Below are 14813 nucleotides of genomic sequence, written 5' to 3'. Positions count from 1 at the left end.
TTGAGACAACTACTAGGCTACATAAATAGATATCACAATAACTAGTTAGACATTATGATCTTCAGGACCTTTGCTTCAAGAAATTTTCTCTTACTGGACCTCTTTTAAATTTAGTTGAATACCTCTGGTCTAGAACATTAAACTACTGACAGAACAGACCACAGATTTAGATAAATGTAACCCACAATATGAGTTAGTGATGTCACTGGAAATAGAATTTAAATGGGGATCTTTTATTCCAGACCACATCTTAAGTAGTGCAGCATTGTTTATTCAAATCTTGGGATATTGAAGTAGAAAATTTAAAGCTTACGTAAAGTTCTTGAAAATCAAACTGTCTCAGTATTACACTGATATTGATCATATTACACTAAACTGTCTCAGTATTACACTGATATTGATCATATTACATTAAACTGTCTCAGTATTACACTGATATTGATCATAATACACTAAACTGTCTCAATATTACACTGATATTGATCATATTTCACTAAACTGTCTCAGTATTACACTGATATTGATCATATTTCAACACTTATGTTTCTTTGCAATACAATGGCAAGTTTTTTCCAACAGAAATCTCCAGAAATCTGCAAAATACAAATGAAACTAGAATGTACATTTCCTGAAGAAAATGTGAATGGTGCTTGCACGTGGCAAGTTTCCCTCATCGTGCTGAGTATTTTGATATGTCACATGTCCATGTTGTGCTAAATTTTTGATCTCGCTTATTTTGGGGGCGGGGCTACACGTGACATCAGTTCCCCTCATCGGACTGGGGGCCAATACTTTTGGAATCATTGGATTGTTAGTGTGGAGTTGATAGTTACATGTATTGAGAGTCTCCCTTACATCTATAGTCACTAGGAGAACACAGAAGAGAAGCCAAAAAAATAAAAATAAATAATAAATAACACTTGGTTATACCAGGGGTAGCCATTTTAAAGCATAGCTGGTTATACCAGGAGTTGCCTTGTTAAAGTATAGGTAGTTGTACCAGGAGTCAATGCAAAATGAATGGGTGGTTATCCCAGGGGCCAGGCTTCTTTGTCTACGCTTTCAAGTGTCTCATGCCGTTGTCAGTCGGGGTGTGCTTAAGTGTGGGTGCTCAGGGCCTGCTGGAGCGCAGGGTTCCGTACAGAGGTGAGAGAACCGGAGCGAGGGAGAGGCAACAGATTTGGCCGGGCTTCCAGCACCTAAGGCTGGCTGCTTGTGTGTGTGTGTTTGTGCGTGTGTGTGTGTGTGTGTGTGTGTGTGTGTGTGCGTGAGAGAGAGAGTGAAAGAGATTAGAGGAATTTTAGGGATTTCCCATTCAAGTCTAAGGGATTTTTTGGCCTCTTTTTTGTTTGTTGGATCGCTTAAAAAAGTCATAGCACACCTCTCCTCAATAAGCCGGTCAATTTGACACCTCATTCATGGGTCTAGGACAAAAGCTGTGGGACAAGTTACGTGCCAAAGTTTTTTGTCCGTTAGAACAATATCTCAGTATACAAGATAACAATAATGTTGCTTTGCAAGCACCATTAATAACAAAAATAGTAAGAGAGAAGAATTAAAAACTCAGCTTTACCTCAGAGACAGAAGAACATTTCCAGTCTGAATTTAAATCCTGCTGCCATCTGTTTAGTGTTATATTACAGCAACATCGTGACTGCAGGAAGCTTTTACTTTCTCTTTAGTTTAGTCTGATCATTTAAAGATTCTGTGAAGTTTCTTGTCTGTAGAATTTCCAACATTAAACAGTGACTACAGACGGAAGGTCTTCAGGTCTGGTCCAGTTGTCTGGTGTGAACATTCGGAGGATTACAAAGTTAAAAAACAATTAAATCTGTTCTTATGTCGGTGTCCGTCCAGGTTTGTAAAACTGCGGTTAATCCAGCTATAAAAAAAAATTTCACTAATGCATGTTATTTAATCCAGATGTTCTTTACAGAAACACGGTTAAAGTATCAGCGCCGGACCCTGCAGTGGATGGACTGGAAATCTGATCCTAACAAGTCCTAATGTAGCCTGACTGGAACAAACACCGTCACCCACAAGAACCACACCGCGATGAGATCTGGCACTTTTAATCTGTTAATATGGAGAAATCATCAGATCGAACGGGGAAGCGGCTGTTCCCACTCTGATACACACAGTTTTTACATTCGTCCACCAGCCTCGTGCAGTGAAACTGAGGCCAACACATATCGTATGATGAGAAACCCCCGCTGTGCCACGCTGACGTCACTTACTCCCCAAACAAGTGCTCAAAGAAAAGTTGCTCTACATTTTTGTATATTTAAACAAAAATGATAAAAACAAAATTTTGTGAAGTTCATCACTTTATCTTGAATGTACAAAGTGTAACATTAATCTAAAAAAAGAAAAGGAAAAAACTTTATTACAGAAATACAGAAATAAGAGAAAAGTAAAACTCAAAACAAAAATCCAGCCACAGTAATATATATACCAGTTATATCGTCCCCGAACTTCAAAAATTTTGACTACAGGATAAAACACACTGGACTCAGACCAACTGTTATTTGGAATTGTGTGCAACAGAATGTTTCCCACTCACAGGGAAGGTAAGAACAGCAGGGAAGCGAACACGCTTATTAAAAAGACACAAATACAAACCTCGATTTGAATGTAGGAGCCGCATGAACCCGGGCAAAGAGCCGCATGCGGCTCGGGAGCAGCGGGTTGGCCTCCCCTGTCATAGACGACCACCCCGACAATAGTGGTCAACAGGGTGAAGAAGACAACGTTATACACCAGTGGCCGTATTTGCAAGAAATGTTTCTGTACATTGGAATGAAAGATTCTTCCTACCAGATGAGGTGCCTCTTATGCCTACCGAAATTTTACTTTTTACTTTTACTTCAAATACTTAAGTACATTAAATATCAGAAAATTACTTTTGATACTTAAGTACAGTATATATCAGATACTTTAACCAGTTAAAGAACACTAAAAGTAGCAAACACAAGAAAATAAACTGTAGGAATGCATGAGACCACACACACATTAAAGTACTAAAAACTGTAGGAATGCATTTCAAGTCAAGAAGCATTTAGTGTCATTTCAACCATATATAACCATAAATAGTCAAGAAGTTTTTCTGCTTGAGAAATACGATGTGTGGCGGGAGAACGTGACAAAAGACCGAAATGAGGGACTGTCAGACTCAATGATACTTGAGAACCCTGCAAGTGTTAAACTTTAAACTAATCACCACAATACTTCAGTTAGTGAGGTAACGTAACCTGAGGTGATCAATAAGTTAGTGAGGTAACGTAAGCCTGAGGTGATCATTAATATAAACTAAGTCAGTGAGGTAATATAAACCTGAGGTGATTATTAATATAAACTAAGTCAGTGAGGTAATATAAACCTGAGGTGATTATTAATATAAACTAAGTTAGTGAGGTAATATAAACCTGAGGTGATTATTAATATAATCTTTTGTTAGTGAGGTAATGTAAATCCGAGGTGATTATTAATATAAACTAAGTTAGTGAGGTAACATAAACCAGAGTTGGTTATTAATAAAAATGAAGTTAGTGAGGAAACGTAAACCTGAGGTGATTATTAATGTAAACTAAGTTAGTGAGGTAACGTAAACCTGAAGTGATCATTAATATAATCTATTGTTAGTGAGGTAATGTAAATCTGAGGTGATCATTAATATAAACTAATTTAGTGAGTTAATATAAACCTGAGGTGATTATTAATATAAACGAAGCTGGTGAGGTAACGTAACTCTGAGGTGATTATTAACATAAACTAAGTTAGTGAGGTAACATAAACCTGAGTTGGTTATTAATATAAACGAAGTAAGTGAGGTAACGTAAACCTGAAGTGATCATTAATATAAACTAACTTATTGAGGTAACATAAATCTGGTGATTATTAATATAAACTGAGTTAGTGAGGTAATATAAACCTGAGGTGATTATTAATATAATCTATTGTTAGTGAGGTAACATAACCTGAGGTGATTATTACTATAAACTAAGTTAGTGAGGTAACATAAACCTGAGGTGATTATTAATATAAACTAAGTTAGTTAGGTAATGTAAACCTGAGGTGATCATTAATATAAACTAATTTAGTGAGGTAACATAAACCTGAGGTGATTATTAAATGATACCTTAAATGCACGTGACATGCACATTAATCCGTCCACTAGACGGCGCTGTGGTGGTAGTAAATGAGGAGATTAAATCAACTTACCCAGAAATAAGACTTTTATTGTTCATTCACACACTAGACACTAGAGTACAGGGTGCACAGAGTGCGCAGTGGGTGGTAGGATGCTGATTCCCTATATGAGCTGTGTATAATAATACTAATACTAATATTAATATTAATAATAATAATAATAATAATAATAATAATAATAATAATAATAATAATAATAATAATAATAATACAAGAAGAAGAAGTATCACCACATATATGTACAGTGAGTTGTGATTAATTTCCTCACATACTGTATTCCAGCTCTGTTGTAAGTGGTGTCAGAGCGCAGGGCCCTGGGGCAGAGAGGATTATGGGTGTTGTTCAAGGGCCTGAGAGTTGCAGCTGTGCAGTGTCCGAGTGTGAACTCACAACTGTCTGATGAGATAAAGACAGACATGTGGAGAGTTCAGTATCACTGTGATCTCCCTCACCACACACACACACACACACACACACACACACACACACACACACACACACACACACACACACACACACACACACACACACACACACACACACACACACACACACACACACACACACACACACTGCTCTTTCGTTCAGACCATAGGTATAGCCAGTAAACCTTCACACGCATGTAGACAGGAAATGAGGTGTAATAACTTACAGACTGCCTCGACCCAGATTCCACTTAGATACACTTCAGAAAGAACTTGTGTCACAAAAGACATAAATATTATATATTATATATATTTTCTCCTATATATTATATATATTTTTATATAAAAACACTCCCTAGGGTCTTTCCCCAACTTTCTGACCTGTGCACAACCTTTCTGATCCATTCCACTATTCTGGATATTTTATCATGTGTAAGTATTAATTCATTTATTCATTATTTTTGTAGAGTTTACTGTTGCAGCTTCTGCCTTTGTGCCTCATTTATTCCTGTAAACACGATCATCTCGACCCAGCACAAGCTTTCTTTCATCTGCTGTCACACATAGCTGTTGATATACTAGCACTGGTGGGGCATCTTCATACGTCTACATTCTTTGCCTTTCCTCCTCCTCCTCCTCTGTTCTACCACATGCTGCTCCACATAATCCACCTGAATAGCCCAAGCCGGTGCCCAGACACTTGCCATGGCAATTCCAGATATTCCAATAGTCCAGAAATGAAAGGTATAACAGTAGGTGAAAAGGGACATCATCTATTTTTGTTTGCAGATGACAGTAGTATTTCTTACAAAACTAGAGACTTCTATCTGGGCACTTCACATTATCCTAATAGAGTTTGAAGCATTTTCAGGTTATGAAATTAATAACAATTAAAGCGCCCTATTGTTTTTTAAATGGAGATGAAAGGAGAAACCCTGTGTACCATATGCAGTTTGAAAATGGTCCAGAAGGATTTACATATTTAGGATTTAAGGTGACTCCAGTGATGAAAATGTTTCAACTAATTATGACCCATTAGTAAAGAAAGTCACAGACTCACTCAAGAGATGGAATACACTACTGATTTTTATGATAGGACGCATTAATATTATAAAAATGTCAATTCTAAGTTTTTCCAGTCAATCCCACTTCCACTAACTGCAACATTTTTCCCACACTCAAGAAAATATTTACTAGATTTATTTGGAATAATAAAAACCATCAACGTATATTTATTCTTCCCCAATTAAAACACTTAAAAAAATAACAAAAATCCTTTTCTTAAAAATACAATATCTGTTGGCTCATGAATATTTAGGTGAAAGAATTACATTGCCATGATTTTCACCAATCTGGGGTAATAAAAGTTTTCCATAGAAGACCAGGAGACTTGGATATCCTTGTGCAGTAGTCTTTATTATAAATACACGATGAAACGAGTCTGAAAGTCAGAGCGTACTGGCACGGGCGCTGCAGTCATCATGTCTGATTTAAAGTTGTAATACATTGTAATTATACACATTTTAGGGAGCAGTCCCATCAGATAGAGACAAAACACTCTGGTGACAATCCATGCATGAAAGGATGTAACAGCCCCCACACCAGATCCTGGAATTTCAACCACCCTTAATCCCATTCACATAACAATCTTTCTCAGACCCCTTCATTATAATAGGAATGAGTTCACCTCTAATGCTTGGCATTCCTTCTTGACTCAGACCTTGAATCAAATGGCCACCTTAAACAACGGGACAAATGGTACAAAGAGACAGATGATACCCTGAGATACATTGCCCCTGTCCTTTCCTTTTAATGAGATACAGGAACCACAAGTCTAATGGAGTTGGCTTCTACATGATCCATAAAAATATGCTAGAACGAAAAGGAAATAAAACAATGACTTAAAATTATTTTCCCACACCTGGCAGAAGCTTATATGGGATTTAAAAACTTGACATATAAAGGAATTTTCCAAGTAAAAGATTTATATGAAGAAGGTATATCATGTCATTTCAACAACTAGTGAGAAAATATGGTCTCCTTCAGAAACACTACTTTAAATATCTGCAGGTCAGGAGCTTTGTAAACTCTCAAAAGAAAACCTGCTCAGAACCCTTATTGTCAGTCACAGAAAACCACAGTTTAATACTTTAAAACATTTTAATACTATTTTCTCAAACATACAGTACAGTACTCATGTAAACTTAAATAGGTTCAATCTCAATATCCCTGACAACTGTACAAAGTGCAAAGATGAAGTTGGTAAACTTTCCCACTGTGTATGGGACTGTGGGATGTGGAAGCACAGTGGTTAAGGTGTAGGGCTACTAATCGGAAGGTCATGGGTTCGAACCCCAGCTCCACCAAGCTGCCACTGCCAAATGCTAGGGTCAATTTATCATTGTTTTATAACATACTCTTAGAGGGATCAAAAGATAATTCTTTATCTTACTTGGCAGCATGGAAAAATGATCTGCAGGAAGATATTTCGAAAGAAGAATGGGAAGAATCGTCTGTTTGCTCAAACCCAGAGCATTAACACAAGGTGCAAACTACTGCAATACAAATAGCTTTTAAGGACATACAGTACATTACTCTTGTAAAATCAAATAGGTTCAATCCCAATATCCCTGACAACTGTACAAAGTGCAAAGATGAAGTTGGTAAACTTTCCCACTGTGTATGGGACTGTAAAGAGCTTCAAACATTTTGGAAGGAAATTCTTACTATGATCGGTCAGTTAATTGGAGATAATGTTCCTCTTAAACTAAAACTGTATGTATTCCATCTATACCCAATAAATCTGGTCGTAAATGCAAGAAAACGTAAACTAATAGACTTTAGTTTTCTACAGGCCAAACGTGTCATTGCATTAAAGTGGAAAGACACTCAAAGACATTTTTCTAACCAATGGATCAAGGAAATGTCCTTAAACCTTGCTTTGGAAAAACTGACATTTGCTATCAAAGGGAAGTTAAATTACTTTTATAAAATCTGGACTAACTTTCTACACTTCTGCGATCAAGTGGACTTTACAGCAGAATAACTTTGGAGAAAAACAAGTTTAAAGAACACTGAATTGCTGCAGTTATTACTGTATTATCAAAATATTATCTAATTGAAGTTTATTATTATGTAATCTTTATTTTATATTTTTTATTTTACTTATTTATTTTATGTTCCTATTGTAATTGTTCGTTTTGATATTTAATTCCTTGTAGGGTTTTTCTTTTTTGTCTTGATGAGGATAAAATCTTATAAAAATAGTAATATTAAGATTTACGTGTAGAAATGTAAATGTAAAAATTAAAGCTGTTCTCAGTTCATTATTTAGTGTAACATCACATGACAAAGACCAAGTCAGGTTAGATAGAAGAGTAACTGATGGTCCATGATGTGTGAACTGAGAGTTCTGCAGTAAATCAGAAGATCCTGACATGGTGATGAAGCTCCAGAGATGAACATCAGCTGTGACTCAGGGATGAAGTTTAAGATGATCTGAAATCCATGATGAGATCAGAGCAGACCATCTGAGAGAGGAAAGGGGAGGAGAAGGTGGTGAAAAAAACAACTTTATACCATGTAAAAAATGCCAAAGTTCATCTCTATAGAAAAGAGATATAAAACAGAAAATAAAGAAATAAATAATTGGTGCCACCTTGTGTTGGTCATTAACTCTGTGTTTGTGTGTTGACTGTTGTGTACATCACACTGTCGGACGTTGTGTTGTACTGAACACTGTGATGATGTGTGTTTCCATCCTGTAGAGAGATTCGGATTCAGATGATGAGGAAACACTGAACAGTTTTTTTTCTGTTTATTGTCTAAACTTTGACATTAACTGCACTGTTCTGTTTACTGAATTCTGTTCACTTACATTTATTACAATATTTCACACTTTTCTTGTCACATTTCTAATTTAATCCCCTTAAACACTTGGCTTATTATTGTGGCTTCATATTAGATTATATTATTAGAATTGTTAATAAATTCTATAAATTCTATAAATTCAATGAATTCTAAATATTATTATTAGAACTGATAATAATTCCTATAAATAAATAATATTAGTGTAAGAGTCAGAACACTTCAGACTGAGTGTGTGATGGTGACTGAAAAAAACAGGACAAAGTTTTTACTTTAATGTAAAAGTCCAGTTTTTTCTCTTTGTTCCTAACACATAGAACCTGGAAAATAGTGAATAAATAATACTGATGTAAGTCATGACCTCAACACGAGTGTATTATGTGACTGAAACAGGTTTGTTTGTGTTTGAACTTCGTCTCAGTCATTTATAGAAATCCCACGAAGCCCCTTCCCTCCATCTCAGTCTGAACTTTCACCTGCACATCAAGATCATTCTCTGTGCTCAAAATAACTGCTCCATGAAAAGGAAATAAAAATAACACAGAAAATAAAGTACCACAGAATGTCCAGAAGTATAAAGTTTAAAAGAAAACTTTGAGGCTTCTTCTGACCGAAGTTTCTGATCTTGTCTAATGTACCTTTAAAATGACAGTGACCCAAAGTAGGCAGGGAGGGTTGCCATGTTTCTGTAAACTCTCCACCTTAACAACAAAAAAGTGGTTAAAATTTTATTATTATTATTATTATTATTATTATTATTATTATTATTATTATTATTATTATTATTATTTTATTTTGTACCTTTTCAGTGGAGTTCGAGGCACATCTGAGAGCTGATGATAGATGATGATTTATCGTTTTCAGAAACATAAGATAAATATTTAAAAATTATAATTAGACAATAAATTTACACACATGTTAAACACAATTACCACAAAAATTCTCTATGTTTCTTTCAGACATTAAACCTAAAATTTTATCCAGTTTTACCTTTCACCCTGCTGTAGTACACAGACACACAGACGAAGATGATGAAGATGATGATGATGATGATAATGATCCCAACATATAAAATAATCCAGTTCATCTCTGATGAAGAAAGAGTCACAATAACACTGCCCTCTAAAACACACAGTGTCCTTGAAGAAAATCTATGAAACATCAGACTACATTTACTGATACTGTTCAGTGTTTTTCAGCCATACATGCAGATGATCTCATCACTGATCCTTAAATAATAATCAGTATTGCGCTGCTATATTAATATGAAGTGTTTTATTAAAGTTTATCCAGGAACAATAAGAGATGTTTTGAACTGGAGCTCACACCAGATTAAGAAAAGCCCTGTACTTTAGACACACCCCCTTGTCATGTCATTAAAATCTAACCAGGTTCCTTTTTCCCTCCTAATGTACTGCTTTTTCCATGAAACCCTGTTCAGAGGGAAAGGATCACAAACACTGGGTCACTTTCATTTATTCTACAATTATAATGTTTTAATCAACTGGAAATAGAAAGTGAAGATATTTTATCAATGTCAGATCAGAGTTATTGGTTAAGAACCATTTCAGTACTTTATCAGATCACAAGGCTCTTAGATGAGGATTGAGTGTTGATTATTGAGAGGAAGTGACTGAGTGTGTGCTGAAACAGTAGTGAAATACAGGACAGGAGGTGTGTGTTCTCCTCACTCAGTCTAACACAGCCATGAAAAGCTTTAGAATGATCTGTGGGAACATTAAACTGTGTAGTTCTCTCTCAACCAGGACTGAAAAACACTGACATCTACAGGAAACATGCTGCTCAAGTCACTCAGTAACTTTCCAGACATTTTAAACTTTGTGTACTGATATGTGTCGTACTCAGTATCGTCTGAGATTAATCCACTTACCAAAAACTGACAGTTTAACCTTCTGGACCAAGACAGGTTCCTGTGTGTCTGTAATTAAAATGGAGCTGCTGTAGATTCCTGTATCATTAACATTGATGTTCTTCATCACCAGGGAACATTTTCCTTTAAGCAGCTCGTCCTCAGGAACGTCCACACGACCCTTATATCCTTCACCCTGATGTGAATTGTTACCTTTTCGCTTAAACACAGTCTCAGTATCGATAAACCACGTAACATTAGCTGTTTTGTTGGACAGATGACTCCAATCACACGGCAGGACAACTGTGGAACCCACTGGAGCTGATATCTGAAGAGCTTCAGAGACACAGAAAAACCTTTTAGGAAATGATCTGATGTTAGGAACTTTATATTTTTATTTCTATTACAGAAACTGATTGTTTTTGTTGTCCTGTGAGCTTCATATCTGATCACTTGTTCTTGTCCACATGAAAGTAAAAGTTTTTTAATTGTTGCTGCAGGATCTCAGTCCTGATGAACATCTCTAATCTCACCCAGATGACCTCTGACCCTTTCTGACAAACTTTCTACAAATAAAATATTGTCTGTGTCTTATTTATGTCTGTATTTGTGTATTTTTCTAACACATCATCTGTTAACTCTAAATAAAGTATTGATTCCTCTCTATAATAGATGTTGTTATTGTTCCTTATTTCCAGCTCTGTTATCTGAGACACTGTGACTTCTATAATTAGTCAATATTTTACACTGAACAGTTTACTCACCATAGACTGAGAGTGTAACATTGTTCATTTCTTTCATTTCCCCAGTGTTTTTTTCCACATGCACCATTATAAAGGATTTGTAGATTTGGTCATCAGTAAATCTGACATTCTTCATCCCCAGGGAACAGTTTCCTTTATGCAGCTCGTCCACAGGAACATCCACACGTCCTTTATATCCTGATCCTGAACTATTATTATTACTGCTTCTCTCAAACACAATGTTTTTATTGAGCTGCCACCTAATAAATGATGTATTTTTGAACTCTTCAGGCACTTTACACGGCAGGATGACTGTGGAACCCACTTGAGCTGATACAGTAACCAGAGATTCTGCACTGTCTGTGGGAGAAACATTACAATCTACAGGATTTGTAACATTTGACAAAACATTGTTGTGATATTTGATTCAATAGAAGGACACTTCTGTCTTGTTGGTGTTGTAGAACCTGGTCACTCACCCACAAAGGCACAGAGCCATAAGATGGAAATATAAAGGAGGGACATGATGTCTGGAAGACTCTTGTGGAGTGTTGGCAGATTTTCTGAAACAAACAAACAGAGACACGTTATAAATAAAAGCTACAGAACAGCTGACTGATGTCACACACACTTCTATAGCAGTTAGCATGTGTTTAACTCTTCAGTGAATCCAAATATTTACAAATGTCTCTTAATTTCACTGGTTTCATTTTTCAGAATGAATTAAAAAAATCCTTGTAAATATACTGTGTTGACCTGTATAGTGTGACCTCAGTGGGTAAGACATGGCCTACTGATCAGATGGTCATTGGTTTATATCCCAGCAATGTCAAGCTGCCTTTGCTTTATGTTTGATCATGACACTTAACCCTCAACTGCTCATTTGCATGATGAGATAAATGTTAGTTGTTCTGGATCAGAGCGTCTGCTAAACGCTGTACAGGGATCAGGATACGAGTTTTAGTGTTTTTACTGAGTATCAGATTAATAAGAGACTCATTACATCATAAAATCAACCTGAACTCACTGCTGAGAACTAAATCCAATCAGCCTTCACTAAACAATGCTAGGAGCTAAAAATCCTGCTCTATCACTACATTACACCATTTCTGCTGATTTACTTTATACACAGAAATCTACCTTTCAGTTTACATATGAACACGTGACTGAGTATAACACGTGTACACAATCGTTCATGTAGAAAGAAGGAAATCATCAGCTTTTATACAAACACATGAAATTGTACAGAGTTAATTGTGAAGTTTGTGATATTTATTCACTATTATGTGGATGTTTATCACCTTAACATTAATCCCCCCACTGAATAAGTAATCGTGTCTCTGAAATAAAGGATCTGCTCTTACAGAAAAGGTCCCTCAGTGTGAATAAAGGATCAGTGATTGTGTTTATCACACAGTGCAGAGTCTAGAACATACTGTAGGTCACTAACAGGCGGATCAAGTCTGTGTATTCCTGAAGTAAACACTGCAACTCAACCGTGCAAGATAGATGTGAGAGAATTAGAGTAAAGTTACACATGAAAGAAGGATAGCGATACATGTAGAAAACAAAGGGAGAGAAACAGACGAGTGAGATGGAGAAAGGGAGAATAAAGAACAAATGGCACTCTCCAAATAAAGAAAGGTGGAAGAGAAAACATTTAATCCAGAAAGGACAGACTAATTTCTGTTCACACTTCCCACTTCACATTAAACCAGTGTGTGATATGTTTCAATGTGAAACGCCATTATGAGACAAACCATAAAGGTTTTGAACAAACATATCCACTCAAATCTGAAGACAGCATCCCTGATACAGCTTTCCCAGGTCTGAGGAACGTAGCCCTATACATCCTGAACATGTTTGGCTCTACATACAACTGCAAGGCAGCTTTCTCTACAATGAACATAATCTAAACTAAATATTGTTTCAGTCTCACTAATGAGCAGCTCCACATGTGTATGAGAGCGGCCCTGACTCCATTCAAGGCCAGGTTTAACATCCTGCCAACATGCCTCCATTACACAGATATTGATCATATTACACTAAACTGTCTCAGTATTACACTGATATTGATCATATTTCATCACTTACGTTTCTTTTACAAAACAATGTCAAGTTTTTTTCCTACAGAAATCTCCAGAAATCAGCAAAATACACAGCAAATGAAATAACAAAAATCGTGAGAGGGAAAAATTGAAAACTCAGCTTTTACCTCAGAGACAGAAGAACATTTCCTGTGATTCAGTAAAAAGGAAAAGTCCTGCTGTCATCTGTCTAGTGTTATATTACAGCAACATCGTGACTGCAGGAAGCTTTTACTTTCTCTTTATTTTATTCTGATCACTTAAAGATTCTGTGAAGTTTCTTGTCTGTAGAATCTCCAACATTAAACAGTGAATACCGATGGAAGGTCTTCAGGTCTGGTCCAGTTGTCTGGTGTGAACATTCGGAGGATTATAAAGTTAAAAAAAGATTAAATCTGTTCTTATGTCGGTGTCCGTCCAGGTTTGTAAAACTGCGGTTAATCCAGCTATAAAAAACTTCACTAATGCATGTTATTTAATCCAGATGTTCTTTACAGAAACACGGTTAAAGTATCAGCGCCGCACCCTGCAGTAGATGGACTGGAAATCTGTTCAAGTCCTAATGTAGCGTGTCTGGAAAAAACACCGTCACCCACAAGAACCACACAGCGATGAGATCTGGCACTTTTAGTCTGTTAATATGGAGAAATCATCAGCTAAAAAGGGGTAGTGGCTCCTCCCACTCTGATACGCACAGTTTTTACTGGAAGGACCTCAGAATGCATGCGTCCTCCAGGCTCCTGCAGTGAAACTGAGGCCAACACATATCGTATGATGAGAAACACCTGAATGTGATCCACTTTCCTCCCCAAACAAGTACTCAAAGAAAAGTTCCTCTACATATTTAAACAAAAATGATAAAAACAAAATTTTGTGAAGTTCATCACTTTATCTTGAATGTACAAAGTGTAACATTAATATAAAAAAAAATAATTTGAGAAGAGAAAAAAAATCTTTAATACAGAAATATATAGATATGGGAAAAGAACAACTCAAAATAAAAATCCAGTCACAGTAATATTTATACCAGTTACATCCTCACTCCTGAACTTCACAAATTTTGACTACAGGGATAAAACACACTGTTATTTGGAGTTTTGTGCAACTGAATATGTTTCCCACTCACAGGGAAGGTAAGAACAGGAGGTTGATCAGGCCCACTGCAATCACTCTTTCCACTCTTCAGAAAAGTAATGGTTTGGGAGATAGTACATCAGAAGATCCTGTAAGCCCTGAAGCTTATTTTTGTGTAAATTTTTGTGTAAATTAATTTTAGTATGTAATTATGAATAATTACAAAGGTTTTCTTTACAAGCAGTGGGCTGTGGAAAAGGTTAAACTGCAGATTTGTCTTGTGTGATAGAAATCATTATAGAATTAATATGAAGTCAGTAAGCTTATTGAAGTGAAATGGGCATACCAGTTACATTTACATTTACATCATTTGCAGAGGACAAATTGTGTTCATAGGTAGACCTGCCAGCAGTGTGTTGCAGTAATCCCGTCTTGAAATGACAAGAGACTGAACAAGTACTTGAGCAGCCTGTGTGGACTAAAATGGCCGAATCCTTCTAATGTTGTAGAAAAGAAACAGACATGAGGGAGTACCATA

The 14813-nt window shown here is 36.2% G+C and overlaps 1 protein-coding gene and 2 long non-coding RNA genes across 8 annotated transcripts in view; 1 reads left to right on the top strand and 2 right to left on the bottom strand.

Annotated features, from left to right (window-relative positions):
* Window positions 1-13886, bottom strand: part of LOC113656605 — a 202459-nt gene extending 188573 nt beyond the window's left edge. The window contains exons 1-2 of one of the 6 annotated variants that reach the window (XM_047819962.1): window positions 13330-13880; window positions 11594-11677 (exon numbers count right to left, since the gene is read on the bottom strand). In XM_047819962.1, coding sequence (XP_047675918.1) covers window positions 11594-11639 — 46 coding nt within the window. In that variant the 5' untranslated portion in view covers window positions 11640-11677; window positions 13330-13880. Of the gene's footprint in view, window positions 1-1573; window positions 1709-2040; window positions 2097-11593; window positions 11678-13329 lie in introns of those variants that run through there. The other 5 variants (XM_047819963.1, XM_047819959.1, XM_047819964.1 and 2 more) reach the window with 5 other exon arrangements.
* LOC125145785 lies at window positions 1717-2318 on the top strand. The gene is made up of 2 exons (XR_007144220.1): window positions 1717-1857; window positions 1937-2318. It is a non-coding gene; the product is annotated as an uncharacterized LOC125145785 (long non-coding RNA).
* Window positions 6797-9568, bottom strand: LOC113656581. Its single transcript, XR_003443929.2, has 5 exons — window positions 9492-9568; window positions 9303-9334; window positions 9140-9202; window positions 8293-8395; window positions 6797-8164 (listed from the first exon to the last, which is right to left on the bottom strand). It is a non-coding gene; the product is annotated as an uncharacterized LOC113656581 (long non-coding RNA).
* Window positions 13887-14813: the final 927 nt, after the last annotated feature.

Source organism: Tachysurus fulvidraco, chromosome 10 (assembly GCF_022655615.1).
Source record: "Tachysurus fulvidraco isolate hzauxx_2018 chromosome 10, HZAU_PFXX_2.0, whole genome shotgun sequence".
Taxonomy (NCBI): Eukaryota; Metazoa; Chordata; class Actinopteri; order Siluriformes; family Bagridae; genus Tachysurus; species Tachysurus fulvidraco.
The sequence above is the reverse complement of the archived record's forward strand: the minus strand, read 5'-3'. Positions and strand labels throughout refer to the sequence as shown.